Below are 17,466 nucleotides of genomic sequence, written 5' to 3' on the forward strand. Positions count from 1 at the left end.
CACGGCCCCGCAGGCGACCTTTGTTGCTCCTCATCCTGCGCAGGGAGTCGGAAGCTTAGCATTCTTGACACTGTGCGCAATGGCCTATCGACCTCGTATCAGCAAAGGGTGTGGCAATTGTCGCACCCGCCGAATAAAAGTACCCTTCTGCTGTTTCCTCTTATATAGAAGATCTTGCTAAACGTTGGTCGACAGTGTGATCAAGCAGAACCGACATGTTCGCAATGTGTGCGAGCATTCTTCTCTTGTCCAGGATACCGCGATCCGCAACAAGTGCATTATCGCAATGAGAACGAGAAAGTTAGATCCCGGGTTCGATCCGCTCAATACAGGGCTCAGCGACGTGTCAGCTCGGCAAAAGAAACCGCTCCACAAAGTCGCCGAGCCTTCAAAGCCGCCGTTGTTGCCCAATCTCTACAGTCCCTCCCTGCATCCCTTCCTTCATCCACCTCCGCCGAGTCAGTCGGATTTTTCTTCCGGTACTACGTTCTTGATGATGTACACAATATACCTATCTATCTAAGTGCCTCCCAGATGGAAGCGCTCGCAGCAACCAGCCCATCGGTCATGCAGAGTCTGGTTGCAGTGGGCTTAGCAGGGCTGTCTAACATCAAAAAGTCCACGGATTTAAGGACAAAAGCGACTGAAGAATATACACAAGCATTGCATCTGATCAACAGCGCTCTGAAAGATGAAACTCAACGTAAGAGTGACGCTACACTAGCGGCGACGATGCTTCTTGGCATGTTTGAGGTAGGTTGAGCTACGTCGGTTAAATTAGACGAAACATATTGATTCCAGTAGGTCTTGACTTGCAACACTCCATCCTCTTTACAGTCATGGGCACAGCATGTCCGTGGTGCCGCAGCCCTCATAGAAATGCGAGGGGCCGAGCAGATCAAATGGATCGTCGGCATGAGAATGTTCACCCACCTGCGAGTGCAGATCGTAAGCACTAATAGAACTCTCTTGGAAGCATTTATATCTGCTGATAACCCAATTAGATAGCCAGTTGCTTGCACTGGCGCTTGTCCGTTCCGACATCGATCGTGCACTGGTCCCTCCAGGCTATGACAGAGAGAGCAACGGCCGACGCGAAAGCCGATGAGCTAGTTGATCTGGTTGCGAGTGTTGCCCGACTACTATCCCAGGCAAGAATGAATTTGGCATTTGATATAGTACCCTCGGCAGCAACCATTGACGGATACCTTCGACGGTGGAGACACAGCCTTCCACCTCGATGGACTTACCAGACCGTACGAGAGCCGCCCAGGCGCGACCGGAGTTCGTCCCATATGAAATTCTACTATACCCAGGTATATCATCTATACCCTGACCTTTGGGCATGCAATATCTGGAACTTTTACCGGAGTGCTCGGATACTACTCAATCAATTAATTCTCAACACCGCAGAGATAAGTGGCCAAGCAGAACATGTCCAGATTAGACAAACTGTGGCCCAGTTAGCTACCGAGATTGCAGAAAGCGTTCCTTTCGCACTTAGACTTGTAGACAACGGAGCCACAGAGTTCCCATCGCTTGACCACTGTCTGGGGGGTTTTACGATTCTATGGCCCCTATACGTGGCGGCCAATACAAGCCCATTAGGCTCTACATTGCGGGAATGGGTGGTCGAACGATTAGAGACCATTGGGAATGACATGGGTATAGGGCAGGCACAGTTCATGGCGAGAACTCTACGAAACACGTGTGCCTCTGTCCCTTGATTACGAAAATTTCTCTTCTTTCTTTTTGCATCGATCTCCTAAGACGGGTGGCTTAATATAAATCTTCTAAAGTGTGTGTTGTTCTAACCCATGTCGCATCCGCTATGTGGGTCACTATCGTATAATATTCGACTATGTACAATATTTCACCTTTTCTAGCACACAGCCCTCTCAAGGCTTCCCGAAAATGCAACAATATCATACACTCCCAGGAAAGACTACATTTACAAAAGGCTGGTTGGGGGCCCAGATGCACCCACCAATCTCATCAATTTGAAGAGCAGGCTCAAATCGCCCTCTGAACTGTTTTCTGGGATGCTTCCACGCCCATTTAATATCTCCACAAATTGGTTTTTCGTGAGCGTTAGATGCAAATCAGACGTGCCGATGGACCTATCCTGGTCTGTTTTGGTGCGATATGTCAATGCTCCATTGCTCAGAATTAGCCGCCAGCTTTCCTTTTTGTCTTGCAGATGGAGGTCTATCGTGAACGATTCTGCTGCGGCTTTAGGTCCATCCAATTGAACTGACAAGAGAGTAAGCAGTTGTTCTATCGCTAGCGCGGCCCTGTATTCGCGTTTTGGAGGTTCCTGATGACCGAGTGGCGTAGGAGAGCGCATATCCTGGGCACCGGAAAGGTAGAAGTTGCGCCAAGTGGCATTCTCACAACCATATGCCAGCTTCGTGTATACAGCTGCCAGCTCAAGCCTCGACTCCTTGTGTTCGGGATGAGCGGCTATGGCATGGCCCAAGAGAGTCACTGCAAAACGTGAGTCGCCGTTCCTGGCATACTCTCTTGCCTTCCGAACAACCTCGTCTACACCTCCCATACAATCAATGTATCTCTGTCCAGCTTCAGCCGCTGGGTACTCCCATAAATGTGCTGGATTCCCATCGAACCAACCCAAATAGCGTTGGTAGATTCCCTTGACATTATGACTGACAGAGCCATAGTAACCCTGCGCATGCCACGCCATTTGCAGTGCTGGTGGGAGGGTGAATCGCTCTGCAATTTCGATGCCTGTCAGGCCGAGATTCATCATCCGGATGGTTTGGTCATGGAGGTAGGTGTAGAGGTCTCGTTGCTCCGATATGAGCTTTACAATTTCGTCCTGGCCCCACGTCGGCCAATTGTGGCCAGCGAAGAGCACATTGGCTTTCTGTCCATAGAGGACTGCTGTTTCGTCGAGATAGCGTGCCCAGGCCTTCGCGTCACGAACCAGAGCCCCGCGGAGCGTGATTATATTGTGAAGGCAATGCGTCGCACATTCAGCAATGCAAAGTGCCTTGTGTTCGGGGAAGTAGAAGTTCATCTCCGCCGGCGCCTCGGTTTCAGGGACCATTTGGAACTCGATCCGAACGCCATCCACTGTCCGTTCCTCGCCTGTCTGGCAGATGGAGACGTTTGGAGGAATCAATGACATCGTGCCGCTAGACGGCATCATTCCAAGACCACAGCCAATGTGACCATCTGGCCCTTTCGGTAGGCGCATGCCGTACATATACCCTGCACGCCGACGCATGGCATCGCCGACGTAGATGTTCTCGCTAGTCGCTTCGGCCATGAATCCCTCCGGGGCGATAATAGGTATCGATGTATTCATGCCAGGTTCGAGCACGCCCTGAGCTCCTCCAAAATGATCTACATGTGAATGTGAGTAGATCAAACCAGTTACTGGTCGGTCTCCGCGGTGTTCACGGTAAAGCGCAAGTGCAGCCGCTGCACATTCGACGGATGTCAACGGGTCAATCACAATGACCCCTCTATTTCCTTCAACAACGGTCATGTTAGAGAGATCGAAGCCTCGGATTTGGTAAATTCCATCAGTTACTCGGAAAAGGCCCTGGATGGAGTTCAATTGGCCCTGTCGCCACAGCTTCGGTTCAGCGGTGGCAGGGCATTCTGCGTCTCGGAGAAAATCGTATTCGTCGTTGTTCCACACTACGCGGCCATGTGCGTTTCGTATGATGCATGGTTTTAATGCATGGATAAACCCCCGAGTGGCATTATCAAAGTCCGCTCGGTCATGGAAGGAGGGTGAGAAGGTCATGGTAGAGGTTGTGTATTATATACTTGGAATTTGTTGTTCGGTTGGTTGGTTTCAATGGTATACTCTTCCACAACTCTGCGGGAGGGAGCGATTCTATATTTTGCCCTGGCCAGTTAACAAAAAATAAATAAATGAATGAATAAAAAGAAGAAAATGAGAGAGAAAATGAGAAAGTGAATCAGTCGCAAGCCTCGGTTCGGCTAGAGACGCGAATAAAGTCCATGGAGGATTTGGACGGGAGGATGCTTAGATAACCTCACGATTCAGTTGCCGAATATGGTTTAAGCGCAGGCTGAGCTTAACGCAAGAGATACCCACTTTCCCCACCACTAAGTTTATAACTTTGCGGGGACCAATGGTTGCACACATAGCACTCGAGAAGGCCTTGGAGGTGCAACATCTCCCTAGAATGATGTGATCAACAATTCCATGGAAGTATGCAGGTTGAACCGAGGTGAGATGACAGAATTGTTATAAAAAGGTTCTGGGGGCTGCAACTCGAGGTGTCCAAGGTCGCGTCAATCCAGCGGCAACAAAGACGACAAACCAAACACCATGTCAGACGCTGAGACATATCTGGATGAGAAAATAAACTCGAGTGGGGCAGTTTCAGGTCCAGACAGTCTGGAGGATGATTTGGATAGGGATGAGGTCTACTCACCTAGAGAACAGAAAAAGATCCTGCACAAGATCGATCGAAGACTAGTCACTGGCTTAGGGCTTCTCATGTGTGTCAGTTTGGTAGATCGGACCAACCTGGGAAATGCTATGATTGCTGGGTAAGTCCTCATGCACGACCTTCCGGATGAATATCCTGTTGATGAAGTCAAAGCATGGAAAAGGAGCTTCAGCTCTATATTGGTTCTCGCTACGTGAGTGATACACAAGTCTCTGTAACCAATAGAGGTGCTAATTGTTCAGTAGTCCATCACGCTCCTCACTTTCTTCATTCCCTATGTCCTATTTCAATTCCCATTGATTACGGTAATTCGCAAGGTTGGGCCGAAGATCTTCCTTTCTGGAATCACATTTTCCTGGGGCATCGTTATGATGGTATGAGGTCCTGCCCTTGCGTCTTAAGAACTGGTTAACCATGGCTAGGGGTTTGGATTCATACATAACTGGACTGTGCTCGTTGGGCTTCGCATAGTCCTGGGGTTCCTTGAAGCTGGACTCTTCCCTGGCTCTGTGTATCTCCTTTCTATGTGGTATACTCGATGTGAGTGTTTGGCCCTCCTGGTTAATTGTGGGTATTCGCGGCTCATGTTGTGTAGATGACTTACACAAGAGATATTCATCATTCTATTTGATTAGCGTCATCGGGGGAGCTTTCTCCGGAATCCTCTCGTATGGCTTCGTACACATGAATGGCCTAGGGAATTTGAGTGCATGGAGGTGGATCTTTGTTATGGAAGGAATCCTCACCTGTGTTATCGGAGTGGTTGGCTTCTTTTTGATTGTCAACTTCCCTAATGAGAACAATCTCTCCTGGAAGTTTCTTTCCAAGGAGGAAACCGCATTTGTTGTCCGACGACTCAACCGAGACAGACGGGACTCCTCCGAAGCCCCGTTCAATCTAAAGGAATTCCTGAAGCCCGCTCTGGACCCCAAAATATGGGGCTTTGCCCTCATATTCTTGTGAGCCCATAAGCCCTTGTATCACCCTGCGAGACACTGACCTTCAATAGTTCTGCCACAGTTGTGTCCTATGCGATCACCTTCTTCCTTCCCATCATTCTCAGAAGTGAGCTCAAATTCCCCCGGGCAGCATCGCAGGTCCTCACAACACCACCATACTTCTTTGCCGGAATTTTCATGTATGTTCAAGGCTGGATTGGTGACAAGTACCACATTCGCGCTCCATTGATTATCTACAACTGCGCTCAATGCATCGTGGGTTTAGCTATTCTCGGCTGGGTCCAAATTCCTGGCGTGCAGTACTTCGGGATCTTTCTCGTCACTTCCGCATCGAATGCGACAATCCCAGCCGCTCTGACATATCAGGCAAACAATATCCGTGGCCAGTGGAAACGCGCCTTTTGCAGTGCTAGTATAGTCAGCTTTGGTGGTACGGGTGGTGTAGCTGGGTCCTTAGTGTTTCGGTCGCAGGATTCTCCCCGCTATCTACCAGGCATTTATGCCTGTATTGCGTGAGTGGGCTCTCTTATCTGTTTTGTCCATTTACTGACAATTGTCCAAGGTGCAATCTCTTGTCAATACTCGTAGTAGGTGTGCTCAGCCTTTATTTCTATATCTCGAACAGAAGAGCAGCAAGGGGGAAACTTGTTATCGAAGGCCTTCCAGAGTTCAGATATACACTTTGAGATGACATGGGATTTCTTTTTGACTTACAAGGGCTGGTACGCACTTTACAATGAATGGATTATGATATATATGTTTAGCCAGCTCTTCGGAATTGACGGAAACTGTGAACAACACTTCTTTTATAGTTAATACAATGGCATTTTATTGTACTATTGCACCTCAAACCTGTAATAAGAACGCTGGGTAATACACCACTAATCGCACTGGTCGACGTTATAACAGTGTAAGTGGTTAATAGTCTCCAGCAGTTAAATAAGCCAGCTAGATAACGACACAATTAAGATATCAGTTTAACCTGGAGATATTCGCAGTAAAGGTGAATATATCCAATTGTTTACTTGAAAATCTGTTCATGTCACAAGCATTTACTTGCTAACTTTCTATACCAATATCGGATCCCAGTCCAGCCGTATTTCTCTTAGACCACACACGCCAAACTATGTTCTAACATACCCCTCTTGACAAAAAACAATAATCAAAATTAAAAAATAAAGAATAAATAGAATGCAAATCCAATTTACTCAACAACCTGCAGAAAAGAAAAAAGGATCGATTTATTCTTTGTATATGCGCTATAGTTATAGCTCCATTCTAAGTGGGTCACAGCAGCATACGTGATGCTTGCTCATCATCTCGCCATAAGAAAGCAGCACCACCACCCACCCAATCTCCAAATCATATTTCGATAATAGGTGCTCGCTTAATTTATCTTTAGCCCTTAATCTATCTCAAGTACTCTTAAATTTAGCGGTCAGGAATTTATTTGATACATACATCGTAAATCCATATCTATCTTTTTTCTTTCTGTTTTTCTTTGTTTTGAATATACCTATGGCACTGCACCCGCCTCTAAGCCTTCTTTCACTAGCCACACCCTGGCTGTCATTGTTACCCAGATATAATAGATATAATCAACGACTATAGATACCCTTCGAACAGATCATGCACCCATACTTACAGGTTACACCTTTATATCACCAAGAATCCCACTCCCCACTAACTAAGCCTTCACCCTCCAAACCCACCCCGTCTTCCCCACTCTCGCAAGCCCCATAAACACACCCCCAACCCCCAAAAACGTCCCTGCAGTCATTTGAGCATGCAAAAACCCCCCCATCACGGCGTGCCCCAATCAACAGCCCAGACAATGGTGATCCAATTAGACAAGCAACACTCACAATAGTAAATACCATACCCATCCTCGTCCCTGTTCGTGTCGGATCATGTGTAAGGCAGGTAACCACAGCCGGGAACAAGGATTGCACGCCTGCGGCGAAGAAGCCGTATACCACTGTGAAAGCGTAGAGACCATAATATGGCGAGAAACCTCGAATACCGATTTATACTGGATGTGAATGGCCGCGACCGACTCTCTCGCCTAACTGTGTTTCGCAAAATGAGAGCCCTGATAGTCGAGGACTGGATCGACCATAAGCTTGATTTGGTGTTGGCGCCATCAGCACAAAGTACAGCGGTCAAACATGATAAATTTAGTTTGCCGGCTTACACCACGTTAACTAATTCTTTGGATGTGCGTGGCAAGACCTAAGGTACTAAACCGGTACAAACGTTGGCTAATTGTAGGTTCGAGTAGTATCCTTCCTGCGTTATCCCGTTCCTTCGTGCAGAGACAAAGGGTTGTCCGGATGATTTTGAAATACAGCCTGGACAGACTGTTCCGGAGTGTAAGTCGATTTCGTGTCTCAAAATTAGTGAGAAATACTTACTCATGTTATGATTAGACGAGCCAGATGATATCGAGGGTGCTCCAACCTCGGTCCAGGTTTTCACTAGGACTATGCGAGAGGAACAATGCCTTCACTTCTCTCGGGTTGTTGACGAATGTTTGAGAGGGAGCCCTTGAGCTAGGGGGAGTAGCTTAGTGAGATTATCTTCAGTTGAATTATTACATATTTTGTCTTACCATTGATGGAACCGTCCCCTCAAAATGCCAGATATGGTAAAGCTGAGCCCATGGACTAAGAGCAAGGGAATGAAATGAAAAGAAAGTGTGGCATATAAGAATGTATGATCACTCTGAAGGCCTGTGAAGCATGTTGACACACCAGGCCCTACAGCTCCAAGAGCTGGATTAGCCTCTTGGCATCTTCCAGGATAATAAGACAAGTTGGCTTCCGATCAGTCAAGTAACACACCGAGCGGTAGGTAGGAGGACAATCAGGTGCCGGAGGACTCTGGTGCCAGGCCTTCTGCCGCTCCTCCAAACTGTCCACAAGTGTCATAAAGCACTTCTCCTTGTAATCACCAACTCCGAATATCTCCGCTCTCACAGCATTTCGCATTAGGCTTCTCCACTCCGACGGGCTTACTTCGACGGAAAGAGAGGCAGAGGTATGACCCGGGTCAGTGTGGCCTATGTATGTTGCATGATCATGCGCGGTAGAAATTCTTAATCGCTTCTTTTCCTGGGCATCTACAGCCCGTCTCTCATCCGCATCGATCTCCTCCATGATCTTGCTGTAGCATTCCGCAATGCACACGCAGAGTATACCAAGCACGAGGGCATTTTGCATGACACACAAATAACGAAGGGGGCACTGTCTGCAATTGAGGACCCCGGTCGCGGCGCTTATTGAGTCTCGTAGAAGTGTTAGGTCGTCTGGCACCACAAAGCGTTCCCTTACTCGAAGTTGCGCCAGGAGAAGGTAAAGCACTGACAGGCAGGCACAGGGGTCGGTGCCTTGGCTCGCTTACTATGGACGGTAAGCTGGTGGCGTATGCCTCCGGATGCTGCAGACTGTTACGAGCACTAGAGATTATTCGTGAGACTTGAATACTATTTAAGTAAAACGCGAATGACTGGCGGAGTTACCGTTGATTACTGTCAATATTCACGAGATACGGAGACACTGCGGCAGCCCTGTCAATCTGGCCCACCAGACTTGGTGCCGCAAAGCGGTTTTGCTCAGGAGAATTTACCTCTCCTGCTGCAAATGACTCGACAGGAGCACTGTCGCCATCAGAAGCTAGAGACAACCCACTGTGGGGACGTGCCGTAGACAACCGAGCCGACTTGGCAGTAGTCCGTCGTCTGGGTCGACCCATCGGCATCCGCATGGAGTAGACACATTCTCTATTACTAGACAGGCATCTTGAACAAGCAGGATGTTCTCCTGAGCATCGGACCTTTTTCGCTCCTAGAAGAGTGAGCAATCTAAATCGCGTGAGAACGTAGGTTAGTAGGAAAGATTCCGTACTGCAAAACTCGCAAGAAACACGGGATGTTCCGTTGGACTGTATTGGAGGGGCGTGGCCATTCATCGCGCGCACTCTATTGATGGATAGATTGTTGGGTGGAGGATGAAATGTCTCCGAAGCATGCGAGGAGAGGAGATGCGGAAGGTTTTAAATGTGGGTGGCGCGAGAAAAGTCTCCGTCTTGAATTCGGTAAGGGTAGAGCGGGCCGGAACCAGACATCAAGACATCATCAATCAGCAATGAATCTGAAAATGTGTTCATCTTAGGGCCGGACGCATACTTGGAAAATCACTATTATGATTACCCCAGTATGCGGCATGGTGCAACGGGGTAAGACCATTGACATCTGTCGAATTGATAATATCCAGTGATCCGGAATCAACGATGAGCCTCGCAATGGTTCCTGCTCGTTCCAAGGCAGACCAATGTAAGGGCATTAGACCGCCATTATCCTGGAGGTTTGTCTCAGCACTGCTGGTGAGCAGGTATTGTACCATCTGGACATTTTCTTGTATTACAGCGATATGTAATACGGACTGGCCGTCTCGATCGGGGATTGAAAGGCTGGCACCACTCTCAATGAGCTTTTTAGTCAGTTCTGTATTACCGGAATCAACGGCTATATGCAAAGGTGTTCTGCCATCGTTGTCCTGTTCGTTGATCTCAATACCGCTGCGGATGAGCAACTCGGTCGTGGTGGTTTGGCCTTTTTGGACAGTGAGATGCAGAGGATTCTCAGCGTGGGAGTTTGAAGCTGAAATCCGATTCAGATCTCTTAGAACTACTTCAAGACATGATGTGTAACCTTCCAAAGCAAGAAAATGAATCATGGTTTTTCTCTCCTCGTCTCTTATATGGATATCTTTTTGGGTACAGAGAGAAGTAGCTAAATCAAAGATGGAAAGGAAATATGCCTTGCTGTGAGGATCGAGAAGTGTAAGAATCAGAGATAGAATCTCAGATGGTAATTGTAGAATATAGGACACCATGGTTATCGACGTAAGATTTCTTATTGCACCTGACATTCACTAGCCTCGCCTGTAAATCGCTGCGTGTGTCATCTCTATTGGAAAAAAAAAAAAAAAAAAAAAAAGCCCAATAGACCTTTATCATGCCACACAGTGTTGCTTAGCCATGTAATCAGAAGAGCATGTCACAATCTTGCGCCAGGACTATCTCGATCTTAATCGGACACTTTCACGAATGTTTCCGGACCCACATTGAGTTTGATCTTCGGTCCAGTCGATCTAGGTGGGAACATATCCAATTCCTACTCCTCTATATGCGCATGCGCAAGCATGTTAGTACATTTGTGGTGATCTCAATATCAGGGTCTAGAAGGTATTTGCCTATTCATTGTCATATTAGATTCTAAGTGTTGATCGTTGGACCTTAATATGTTTCCGGAGGACCAATCGGACACTTTTGCCTACTTATCCATCCTCCCGCAATATACAACGCCAGGTTTAATGTCAATGAGCATATTATTACTAACAATGAATCACAGTGGGCTAGAACACAGTGGAGCTATGTTAGTTTACTAATTCGCGATGTATATGAACTTGACTATTGTCTAATAAAGTGTTCTGTAACACATCTCACCAATTTCATATGTCAAAACCATACAAAAGAAACATTACATCCAGCACATCATTTACCACTCCCAACTTTAGATTCAAAAACTAAGCAATGACCCACTCAACAGATTACGACGCCCTAGTGATCGGCGCAGGCCCTGCGGGCTTAGCAGCAGCCACAGCCCTAGGAAGAGCATGCAGACAAGTGGCCGTCTTCGACTCCCAAGAATACCGCAACGAAAGAGTGGAAGAAATGCACAACGTTGTTCTCCACGACGGCCAGAAGCCAGAATTATACCGTGCGGCCGCAATCAAAGCCATATCAAGCAAGTACTCGACGGTCACATTCATCGACACTGTGATCAAGACAGCGACAGTAACGGCAACAGCCGTCAGCGATATGCACAAATTCCAAGTTACAAGTACCAATGATGGTCACTTTCGTGGTAAAAAGCTGATCCTTGCTACTGGGAGCAAGGATTATTTTCCCGACATACCTGGCTACGCTGAGCTGTGGGGGAAGGGCATGTAAGTCACATTTCTCCAATCATTAGCACGTTTAATCTCTAGGCTGACGGTCACTAGCGTTCATTGCCTATTCTGTGACGGGTTTGAGAAGAAGGATACCCCTGCTGGTGCTCTGGGATTGGAGTCGCTGCAGGATTTGGCTTCTGTTCTAATGGCGCACCACATGTCGAATGGCCCTTTGACAATATTTTTGAATGGTGAGTCGGTGACAAGGGATGAGGACCAAAAGGCTCTGCGCGTGGCAAAGGCTCGAGGCTGTAAAATTGATCAGCGTGAGATTCGACGTTTTTCTCGGGACTCTGCGAGTGGCTATATTCTCATTGAGTTTACGGATGGCTCGCAGTGTCAAATCGGGATTTTGTTACATCATCCCGAGACGGTCAATCGTGCTTCTTCTCTTATATCTGGGTTGAACTTGGAGCTTGTGCAAGATGGTGGACATATTCAGGTTAAGAATGCGGTGGGAGAGACCAGTGCGAGAGGGTGTTTCGCGGCCGGCGATACAGCGACTGCGTCAAAGATTGTTTCAGTTGCTCTGGTGGGAGGTAAGTTTTTATATTAATATCCATTATGGCTAGAGGTAACTTACTGTCATTAGGAACGATGGCTGGCATTGGGGCGGCAAGACAGCTGGCGATGGATGAAGGGCTCTGTGCAGCATACCAAGCAGAGGGAGCAAGTGCAACACTATAGGGCTCTCGAGAAAGTACAGGGACTGCGACACAATGATATCTGGTATTTTCAAGATAAATCTCTACATATCCCACTCATACTAAGATATACTGCCAACAATCATTAAATAGTCTCTCTGAGTCATGCATTTGCCAATGATTCCTTTCCCTTCTCACGATAATAAGCAGCAACCTTTGGCAAGATCGCTTTGCGACGCATAATACTCTGCTCCAGCCAAACCTCCTCGATACAATACAACTCCTCTTTTTTCAACACGCCATCCGGCAGCGAAATCCACGGCAACTTCGATCGAACAAACAGATGAATATCTGGAGTGACCACTCGAGGCTGATCCAATGTCCCAACACGGATGAAGCTTAGAAAAGGCCCATGATCTGGGTAAAAACTTCGAATCGCAACGTAACACTTGGCGCAGCGAAGGATCTGTTGGCCGGGATCGCGGTCGGATGGGGCAGTGATAACTTGTTGTTCTGCCCCAGCGAGAACTTTTACGTACTCTGACTCAATTAACATATTGAGGGCAAATGCTGAGCCGGTTTCACGCTGACAGTCTTTTTACCGAAAATTAGTACTCTAACTGGCGAGTATTAAGACAGTGAGGATAGTTTCGCACCTGTGCAATGACAACAGTGGACAATAAGTGGCGGAGCTTCCACCTGGTATCTTATTGATCCGCAGGCGCATCCGCCTTGGAGGGGGAGCGATGATCCATTTAGAGGCATTTTGTGGTTTGTGAAGTAGCTTTGAAATTATGCAGTGAGTGCCTAGTTCCTTATCTAAAATAAATAGAGAGAATTAGGGGAGAGAGTTTGGTTGGTCAATGTGGGGAGACTCGGTCAATATATACTACATGGAAGAGTGAGTCAGAAAGACAACAATTCAATACGAACACAAGATAATAAAGTTATTGGAAACCACCAAACCTTCAGAATAAAAGAGGAAAGGCTCCGGTATATCTGTAGTTATCAGATTACCCATGATGTCCCCAGTAGACTCCATACAACACCCAAACAGCCACCCCCTGGGGAAGTTTAACCCTAATCAAACGCCTTGATAGTACGATCAAACTCTCGATCCAACTGACGATTCCGATCCACAATAGTCTCCCTATCCTCCGGCTTCAACTTCTCTTCTATAGACGTAGCAAGGCCATGACACCTCTCCTTAAAATCCCTAATATGCTCTTGAATCCGATCTGCAATCTTCGCTTTCTCAAACTCATGTCTCTATTGATATGTACCATATAGTCACGTTATCAGCCCCAACATTACCAATCCCCAATAGTCCAGTAACCCAGTACGATGAATATGGAAGGAAAAAAATAAATACCTTCACAACAATATCGTGCAAATACTCCACCCAAAAAGGCTGCATTTTCACAGCCACGTTGGCCACGATGGAACTTTCCTGTTTCTTGAATGGTGGTGAGGCATGTACAGCGTTCATAGATTTGATTATGGATATTTCGACGTTGGTATGTTTTTGTTCGAGGCCTAGTTTATCTTCCTTTTTGGGTTCGTAGAGCTTGACGGCTTTGTCGAGGAGGATGAGGTTTTCCCCAATTAGGGCGAATTCTTTGAGAATACCCGGGACATTGCGCGTTTCGAGGTGGTGGGCGGTGGTGGTGGTGGTGAGTTGGAGAGAGAGGGTTGTGAAGAGGGTTAGGAGGGTGGAGAGTTTCATCGTGGTTTGTTTAGGGTATACTCTTTTGAAGCTGGGTGGGTGAGGTGTGTGTGGAGTAGGATTAAGTCGTGAAGAGTAACTTATACGGAACGGATGCGAACATCGTCATTGCTTTATATTTCTTGAGTCTATATGCATGAAATTAAGGAGACGGTCCAGTTCAACAACAGGATTGTTACACAATGCATGGCTCATGGAGTTTTCGCTCGGCCAGGAATTTCACCGATCATAGAGAGGAGCAGACCTAGCAAGTCCTTGCTGTGTGCTTTTAAAATAAGTGAGTGATTAGCCCTTATACATAGCGAGACATCATGACCGTTGTCTGTACAAGAAACCATAATATCCTCATTTTTCGTTCTCTTTGGATATGCCTATGGCCATGTTATAGTGGTTGATGCAAAGGCTTCTACACAACCATAATTACAATGTTACCTACGTAGAGCAGCAACCAGGGTAATTCTTTACCCACGTGTCGGCTTTGAATTTAACTCCGGACCGGGGCCATCTCACACAATACCGTATTAATTCTCTCTGATCTGATTAATATGTAGGAGAGCCATAGTATGAGCCAACCTAACGCCATCCGTAATTAAATTAATTAAATTCGATGCAGTTGAACCATCCTTTCATGCATGTCGGTAATACCCAGCTCAAGTCCTCCTCAACACCAATGCAATATATCCAAACAGTCGGTAAACTGCGATGATGCCTATCAGGATACCTACCCACTTCCCTGTCCGACCCGTCGCATATCCATACTCCTTCAGCACCCCGGTCCCTCGGATCATACACTGGTCCGCCAGATCTGTCTGATACATACACTGACACCCCGAGCCACACGAGTACGTCCTCTGACTAAACTCGTTCACCATCATCCCCTGAAAGACGTACGCCTGCACCCAAAGTCAGTAAGACACGTTCAACAATGCAATGGGAAGACACAAGTAGCATACCTGATAATCAATATAATGGAAAACGTATTTCCAGAATGGATTCAAGATGGTCGGCGAGACGAGGAACCCGCCCACGCTCATCCAGAGTCCATTGGCAAACGCGACGAGCGCCAGACTGATCACGAAATTGGGGAATATGGCTGTTACGAAAACAACAAGGGATTCGGCAGCAACAAGGTCCAGGAAAAGCCACATCACCCAGGTGAAAAATGCGGCGCCTGTGGGCCGGAAGTTGGAGAGCCAGTAGCTGACTATCGAAAAGAGCATTGAGATTATGACTTTTTCAAGCATTGTTAGCTTAGTCCAAATACTAATTCAACAGTGAGGGGGGATGACGTACATAGGTACGGGAGGCCGATGATGAAGTTGGAGATGACGAAGGGCAGGGCGCCGTAGAGTCCGTTCGCTCGTTCTTTGGTAAAGGTTGCCCGGTCCTCGAGGAAGGACGGGACGTAGGCGACGGCCATAAAACTCATGAAGGCTGAGCCGAAGAACTGATTCTCGTTAGGCTTTAGGTCCGCAGAGAGAAAGGTAGGGAGTTTACAATTGCGTTGATGAAGGGTTGGATGTACTCCTGCGAGGTGTGGAGACGAAGCCATACCGTCCCCATCATGATTGCCAATCCTAGAGGTCGTATTAGCTCTGTACAATCGGGGAAGACTTGGGGAGGTTTGTACCCAAATACATGACAATCCGAATACCGTAGGCTACAACGTCGCGATAACTCTTGATAAAGAGCCGATGCAGAAGAGACATGGTGATTTGGGGAATACCTGGGCGGCTCAGTTCGTCGATGTTCATTGCCTTGCCGCCCTTCTCCTCAGCGCTCTGTGGTTGCTTGCTTAATGCGGCATACTCAGCGGACTGCGTCCATGCTTCTTGGATCTTCTCAACTTGGTCCTCGTGGACCGCGAAGTCAGAGCTAACCGCATCCAAAAGGTACTCGGCAGGATTTGTATTCGAGGGAACGGGATAGCCGATGTTTTCAAAGTAGCTTGGGACATTCGAAACGGGTCCAAAGTAGCATGTCTTGCCGCCCGAGAGAAGGAGAAGGTTGTCAAATAGCTGGAAAGTTGTTGTCGATGGCTGGTGGATACTCGCGATTATGATAAGCTTTGGTTTGATTATGTTAGCCGTCCGATTGGTTCTGTAACATGCTCGCAAGCCTCTTCCTGGAGAGACATACATTGTTCGCTACTGCAAGCTTTTTGACGTATGAGATGATCTCGTAACTAGCAGTCGAGTCCAACCCGCTGGTTGGCTCGTCGAGGAACAGGATTTTGGGACAAGTGATCAGCTGACTGGCGACGCTGACCCGTCGCTTTTGGCCCCCGCTAATTCCCTTACGGATGGGAGTGCCCACCAGTGTCGACGCCTGCTTCTGGATTCCGAATGCGCTCAGGAGGGTCTGGATGCGATCTGCCCTTTGGGATCTCGTCACCGATCTAACTTCTATCAGCCCACGGGTACTATGGCCAAGTGATATATTGTCAACGGGGTCCATACCCTGGCAGAGACAGATCTGCGGCAAACTTCAGTGTCTCCTGCACCGTCAGTGATCCGATCAACGCATCCTCCTGTTCGACGTAAGACGTGATACGGTTGAAGGTATCATTGTCCAGCTTCGCCCCGTTTACGTAGCATTCCCCTGTGTTTTTCGCTCCAGCGGAAGCGGTGCGACGCGCAAGAACGTTTAAGAGTGTTGTCTTTCCGCAGCCGGAGGGTCCCATCAATGCGATTAGTTGGCCTGTCTTTTAGTTAGCACTTTATTTGTTGTCAGGCAGTCTTTTGCAGTGCTGTACCATGACGGGCAGTTCCACTGCAGCCCTCGATTAGATTCCGGGGCTTCTTCGTGCGTCTGTCTTTCACCGTGACGGTCAGGTTATCCCATGTGAAGGATTGAACCGTGTTATTCATCAAAAACTGATGGTCATTTCGTTCCAGATCAAAGGTATCGGACGCCTTAGCTGGGTCGGTCTCCATGGTGAACAATGGCCGTGATTAAAATATCGAGTTTTACCACAGGGAGAAAGCGCATGAACTGATTGTGGCCAAGGCCGGGTAGATTTATAAGAAATAGAATTACTTGAATGTTGGCAAACCGCGATGGGATCCCTGTCGGTGTCCAACGAGAGGCGAGTCAGGCGCAGTCGTTTATCTAATATGGCGGGGAACGGCAAAAGAGAAAAGTCGCCGACTCGTGGACGGACTATTTTCTGGATCGTCAGCGTTGCATTTGCAGTAGTGATTTTGCTAGTAGTACTAGTAGTACGAAGTACTGTGGAGCACTAGTAGCCTCAGGCTGCCGATCGGCGGGCCCGAAAAACAAGGGTGATCCCCGAGGTTAGAAAAAAAAGTGGATGAACGCCGTTCTTCACTTCTTCTCTTCCGATCTCAGTCCCATGGTTCCCAGAGTAGATTCCCGAAAGTAAAATTACATATCTTGGGAAAGGTCCCCGATTCGTGCGAGAAAACCAACCCCTTCTCTATGGGCACTGGATTGTAGCAAAAAATACCAACTAGGGGTTACATTGCTCATTCCATAAGCTATCATTTCGCCCGAAATAAAACGTGAAAAAGCAATGTCGGGCTCATTATGTGGTGCACGGACCCTGTTCGTTCAGCTCCCCGTATCCCTGTCCTTTTTGTCCCAGATGGGTTTAGTTTGAGCAACGGCCCCGTTTGTCACAAACCGTCACGTTCCCCGGGC

General features: G+C 47.6%; 9 protein-coding genes across 9 annotated transcripts; 4 read left to right on the plus strand and 5 right to left on the minus strand.

Moving 5' to 3' along the window:
* The first annotated feature begins 7 nt into the window (after window positions 1–7).
* Window positions 8–2,110, plus strand: BDV27DRAFT_134778 (Zn(II)2Cys6 transcription factor). Its single transcript, XM_032068368.1, has 4 exons — window positions 8–139; window positions 196–753; window positions 805–948; window positions 1,005–2,110. The coding sequence occupies exons 1-4, from the start codon at window positions 80–82 to the stop codon at window positions 1,725–1,727; spliced, it is 1,485 nt and encodes a 494-aa protein (XP_031923343.1). The 5' UTR covers window positions 8–79; the 3' UTR covers window positions 1,728–2,110.
* Window positions 1,952–3,810, minus strand: BDV27DRAFT_168030 (alkyl/aryl-sulfatase; the record flags this gene model as incomplete). Its single annotated transcript, XM_032074663.1, has 1 exon — window positions 1,952–3,810. The coding sequence occupies exon 1, from the start codon at window positions 3,776–3,778 to the stop codon at window positions 1,952–1,954; it is 1,827 nt and encodes a 608-aa protein (XP_031923344.1). The 5' UTR covers window positions 3,779–3,810.
* A 523-nt stretch (window positions 3,811–4,333) lies between these two features.
* Window positions 4,334–5,932, plus strand: BDV27DRAFT_168032 (major facilitator superfamily domain-containing protein; the record flags this gene model as incomplete). Its single annotated transcript, XM_032074664.1, has 6 exons — window positions 4,334–4,557; window positions 4,605–4,650; window positions 4,703–4,831; window positions 4,880–4,997; window positions 5,053–5,416; window positions 5,467–5,932. The coding sequence occupies 6 exons, from the start codon at window positions 4,334–4,336 to the stop codon at window positions 5,930–5,932; spliced, it is 1,347 nt and encodes a 448-aa protein (XP_031923345.1).
* A 1,486-nt stretch (window positions 5,933–7,418) lies between these two features.
* BDV27DRAFT_161835 (uncharacterized protein) lies at window positions 7,419–7,967 on the plus strand (the record flags this gene model as incomplete). Its single annotated transcript, XM_032073294.1, has 3 exons — window positions 7,419–7,634; window positions 7,698–7,788; window positions 7,846–7,967. 3 exons carry the CDS (start codon window positions 7,419–7,421, stop codon window positions 7,965–7,967), a joined length of 429 nt encoding a protein of 142 aa, XP_031923346.1.
* Window positions 7,912–8,784, minus strand: BDV27DRAFT_42977 (uncharacterized protein). The gene is made up of 2 exons (XM_032076620.1): window positions 8,028–8,784; window positions 7,912–7,968 (listed from the first exon to the last, which is right to left on the minus strand). The coding sequence occupies exon 1, from the start codon at window positions 8,635–8,637 to the stop codon at window positions 8,176–8,178; it is 462 nt and encodes a 153-aa protein (XP_031923347.1). The 5' UTR covers window positions 8,638–8,784; the 3' UTR covers window positions 7,912–7,968; window positions 8,028–8,175.
* Window positions 8,785–11,011: 2,227 nt separating this feature from the next.
* BDV27DRAFT_161837 (FAD/NAD(P)-binding domain-containing protein) lies at window positions 11,012–12,120 on the plus strand (the record flags this gene model as incomplete). Its single annotated transcript, XM_032073295.1, has 3 exons — window positions 11,012–11,427; window positions 11,485–11,972; window positions 12,026–12,120. 3 exons carry the CDS (start codon window positions 11,012–11,014, stop codon window positions 12,118–12,120), a joined length of 999 nt encoding a protein of 332 aa, XP_031923348.1.
* A 120-nt stretch (window positions 12,121–12,240) lies between these two features.
* On the minus strand, window positions 12,241–12,633 carry BDV27DRAFT_161838 (GFA family protein; the record flags this gene model as incomplete). The annotated part of the gene is made up of 1 exon (XM_032073296.1): window positions 12,241–12,633. One exon carries the CDS (start codon window positions 12,631–12,633, stop codon window positions 12,241–12,243), a length of 393 nt encoding a protein of 130 aa, XP_031923349.1.
* Window positions 12,634–13,157: 524 nt separating this feature from the next.
* On the minus strand, window positions 13,158–13,803 carry BDV27DRAFT_148847 (uncharacterized protein; the record flags this gene model as incomplete). The annotated part of the gene is made up of 2 exons (XM_032070975.1): window positions 13,158–13,346; window positions 13,450–13,803. The coding sequence occupies 2 exons, from the start codon at window positions 13,801–13,803 to the stop codon at window positions 13,158–13,160; spliced, it is 543 nt and encodes a 180-aa protein (XP_031923350.1).
* A 506-nt stretch (window positions 13,804–14,309) lies between these two features.
* Window positions 14,310–16,763, minus strand: BDV27DRAFT_134783 (putative ABC transporter). Its single transcript, XM_032068369.1, has 8 exons — window positions 16,559–16,763; window positions 16,263–16,503; window positions 15,943–16,201; window positions 15,434–15,869; window positions 15,301–15,380; window positions 15,097–15,250; window positions 14,757–15,034; window positions 14,310–14,696 (listed from the first exon to the last, which is right to left on the minus strand). The coding sequence occupies exons 1-8, from the start codon at window positions 16,737–16,739 to the stop codon at window positions 14,454–14,456; spliced, it is 1,872 nt and encodes a 623-aa protein (XP_031923351.1). The 5' UTR covers window positions 16,740–16,763; the 3' UTR covers window positions 14,310–14,453.
* Window positions 16,764–17,466: the final 703 nt, after the last annotated feature.

This window comes from Aspergillus caelatus (genome assembly GCF_009193585.1).
Source record: "Aspergillus caelatus strain CBS 763.97 unplaced genomic scaffold BDV27scaffold_220, whole genome shotgun sequence".
Classification (NCBI taxonomy): domain Eukaryota; kingdom Fungi; phylum Ascomycota; class Eurotiomycetes; order Eurotiales; family Aspergillaceae; genus Aspergillus; species Aspergillus caelatus.

Excerpts from the sequence above, each read along its gene's own strand:
- BDV27DRAFT_42977 (XM_032076620.1), bottom strand. The coding sequence starts at position 8,637 with ATGCAAAATGCCCTCGTGCTTGGTATACTCTGCGTGTGCATTGCGGAA.
- BDV27DRAFT_134783 (XM_032068369.1), bottom strand. The coding sequence starts at position 16,739 with ATGGAGACCGACCCAGCTAAGGCGTCCGATACCTTTGATCTGGAACGA. Across the intron at positions 15,870-15,942 it reads AGCTTGCAGTAGCGAACAAT|CTTATCATAATCGCGAGTAT; the intron begins GTATGTCTCTCC and ends ATCAAACCAAAG. Across the intron at positions 15,251-15,300 it reads AACCCTTCATCAACGCAATT|TTCTTCGGCTCAGCCTTCAT; the intron begins GTAAACTCCCTA and ends AACGAGAATCAG.
- BDV27DRAFT_134778 (XM_032068368.1), top strand. The coding sequence starts at position 80 with ATGGCCTATCGACCTCGTATCAGCAAAGGGTGTGGCAATTGTCGCACC. Across the intron at positions 140-195 it reads GTCGCACCCGCCGAATAAAA|TGTGATCAAGCAGAACCGAC; the intron begins GTACCCTTCTGC and ends GTTGGTCGACAG. Across the intron at positions 949-1,004 it reads CCCACCTGCGAGTGCAGATC|ATAGCCAGTTGCTTGCACTG; the intron begins GTAAGCACTAAT and ends TAACCCAATTAG.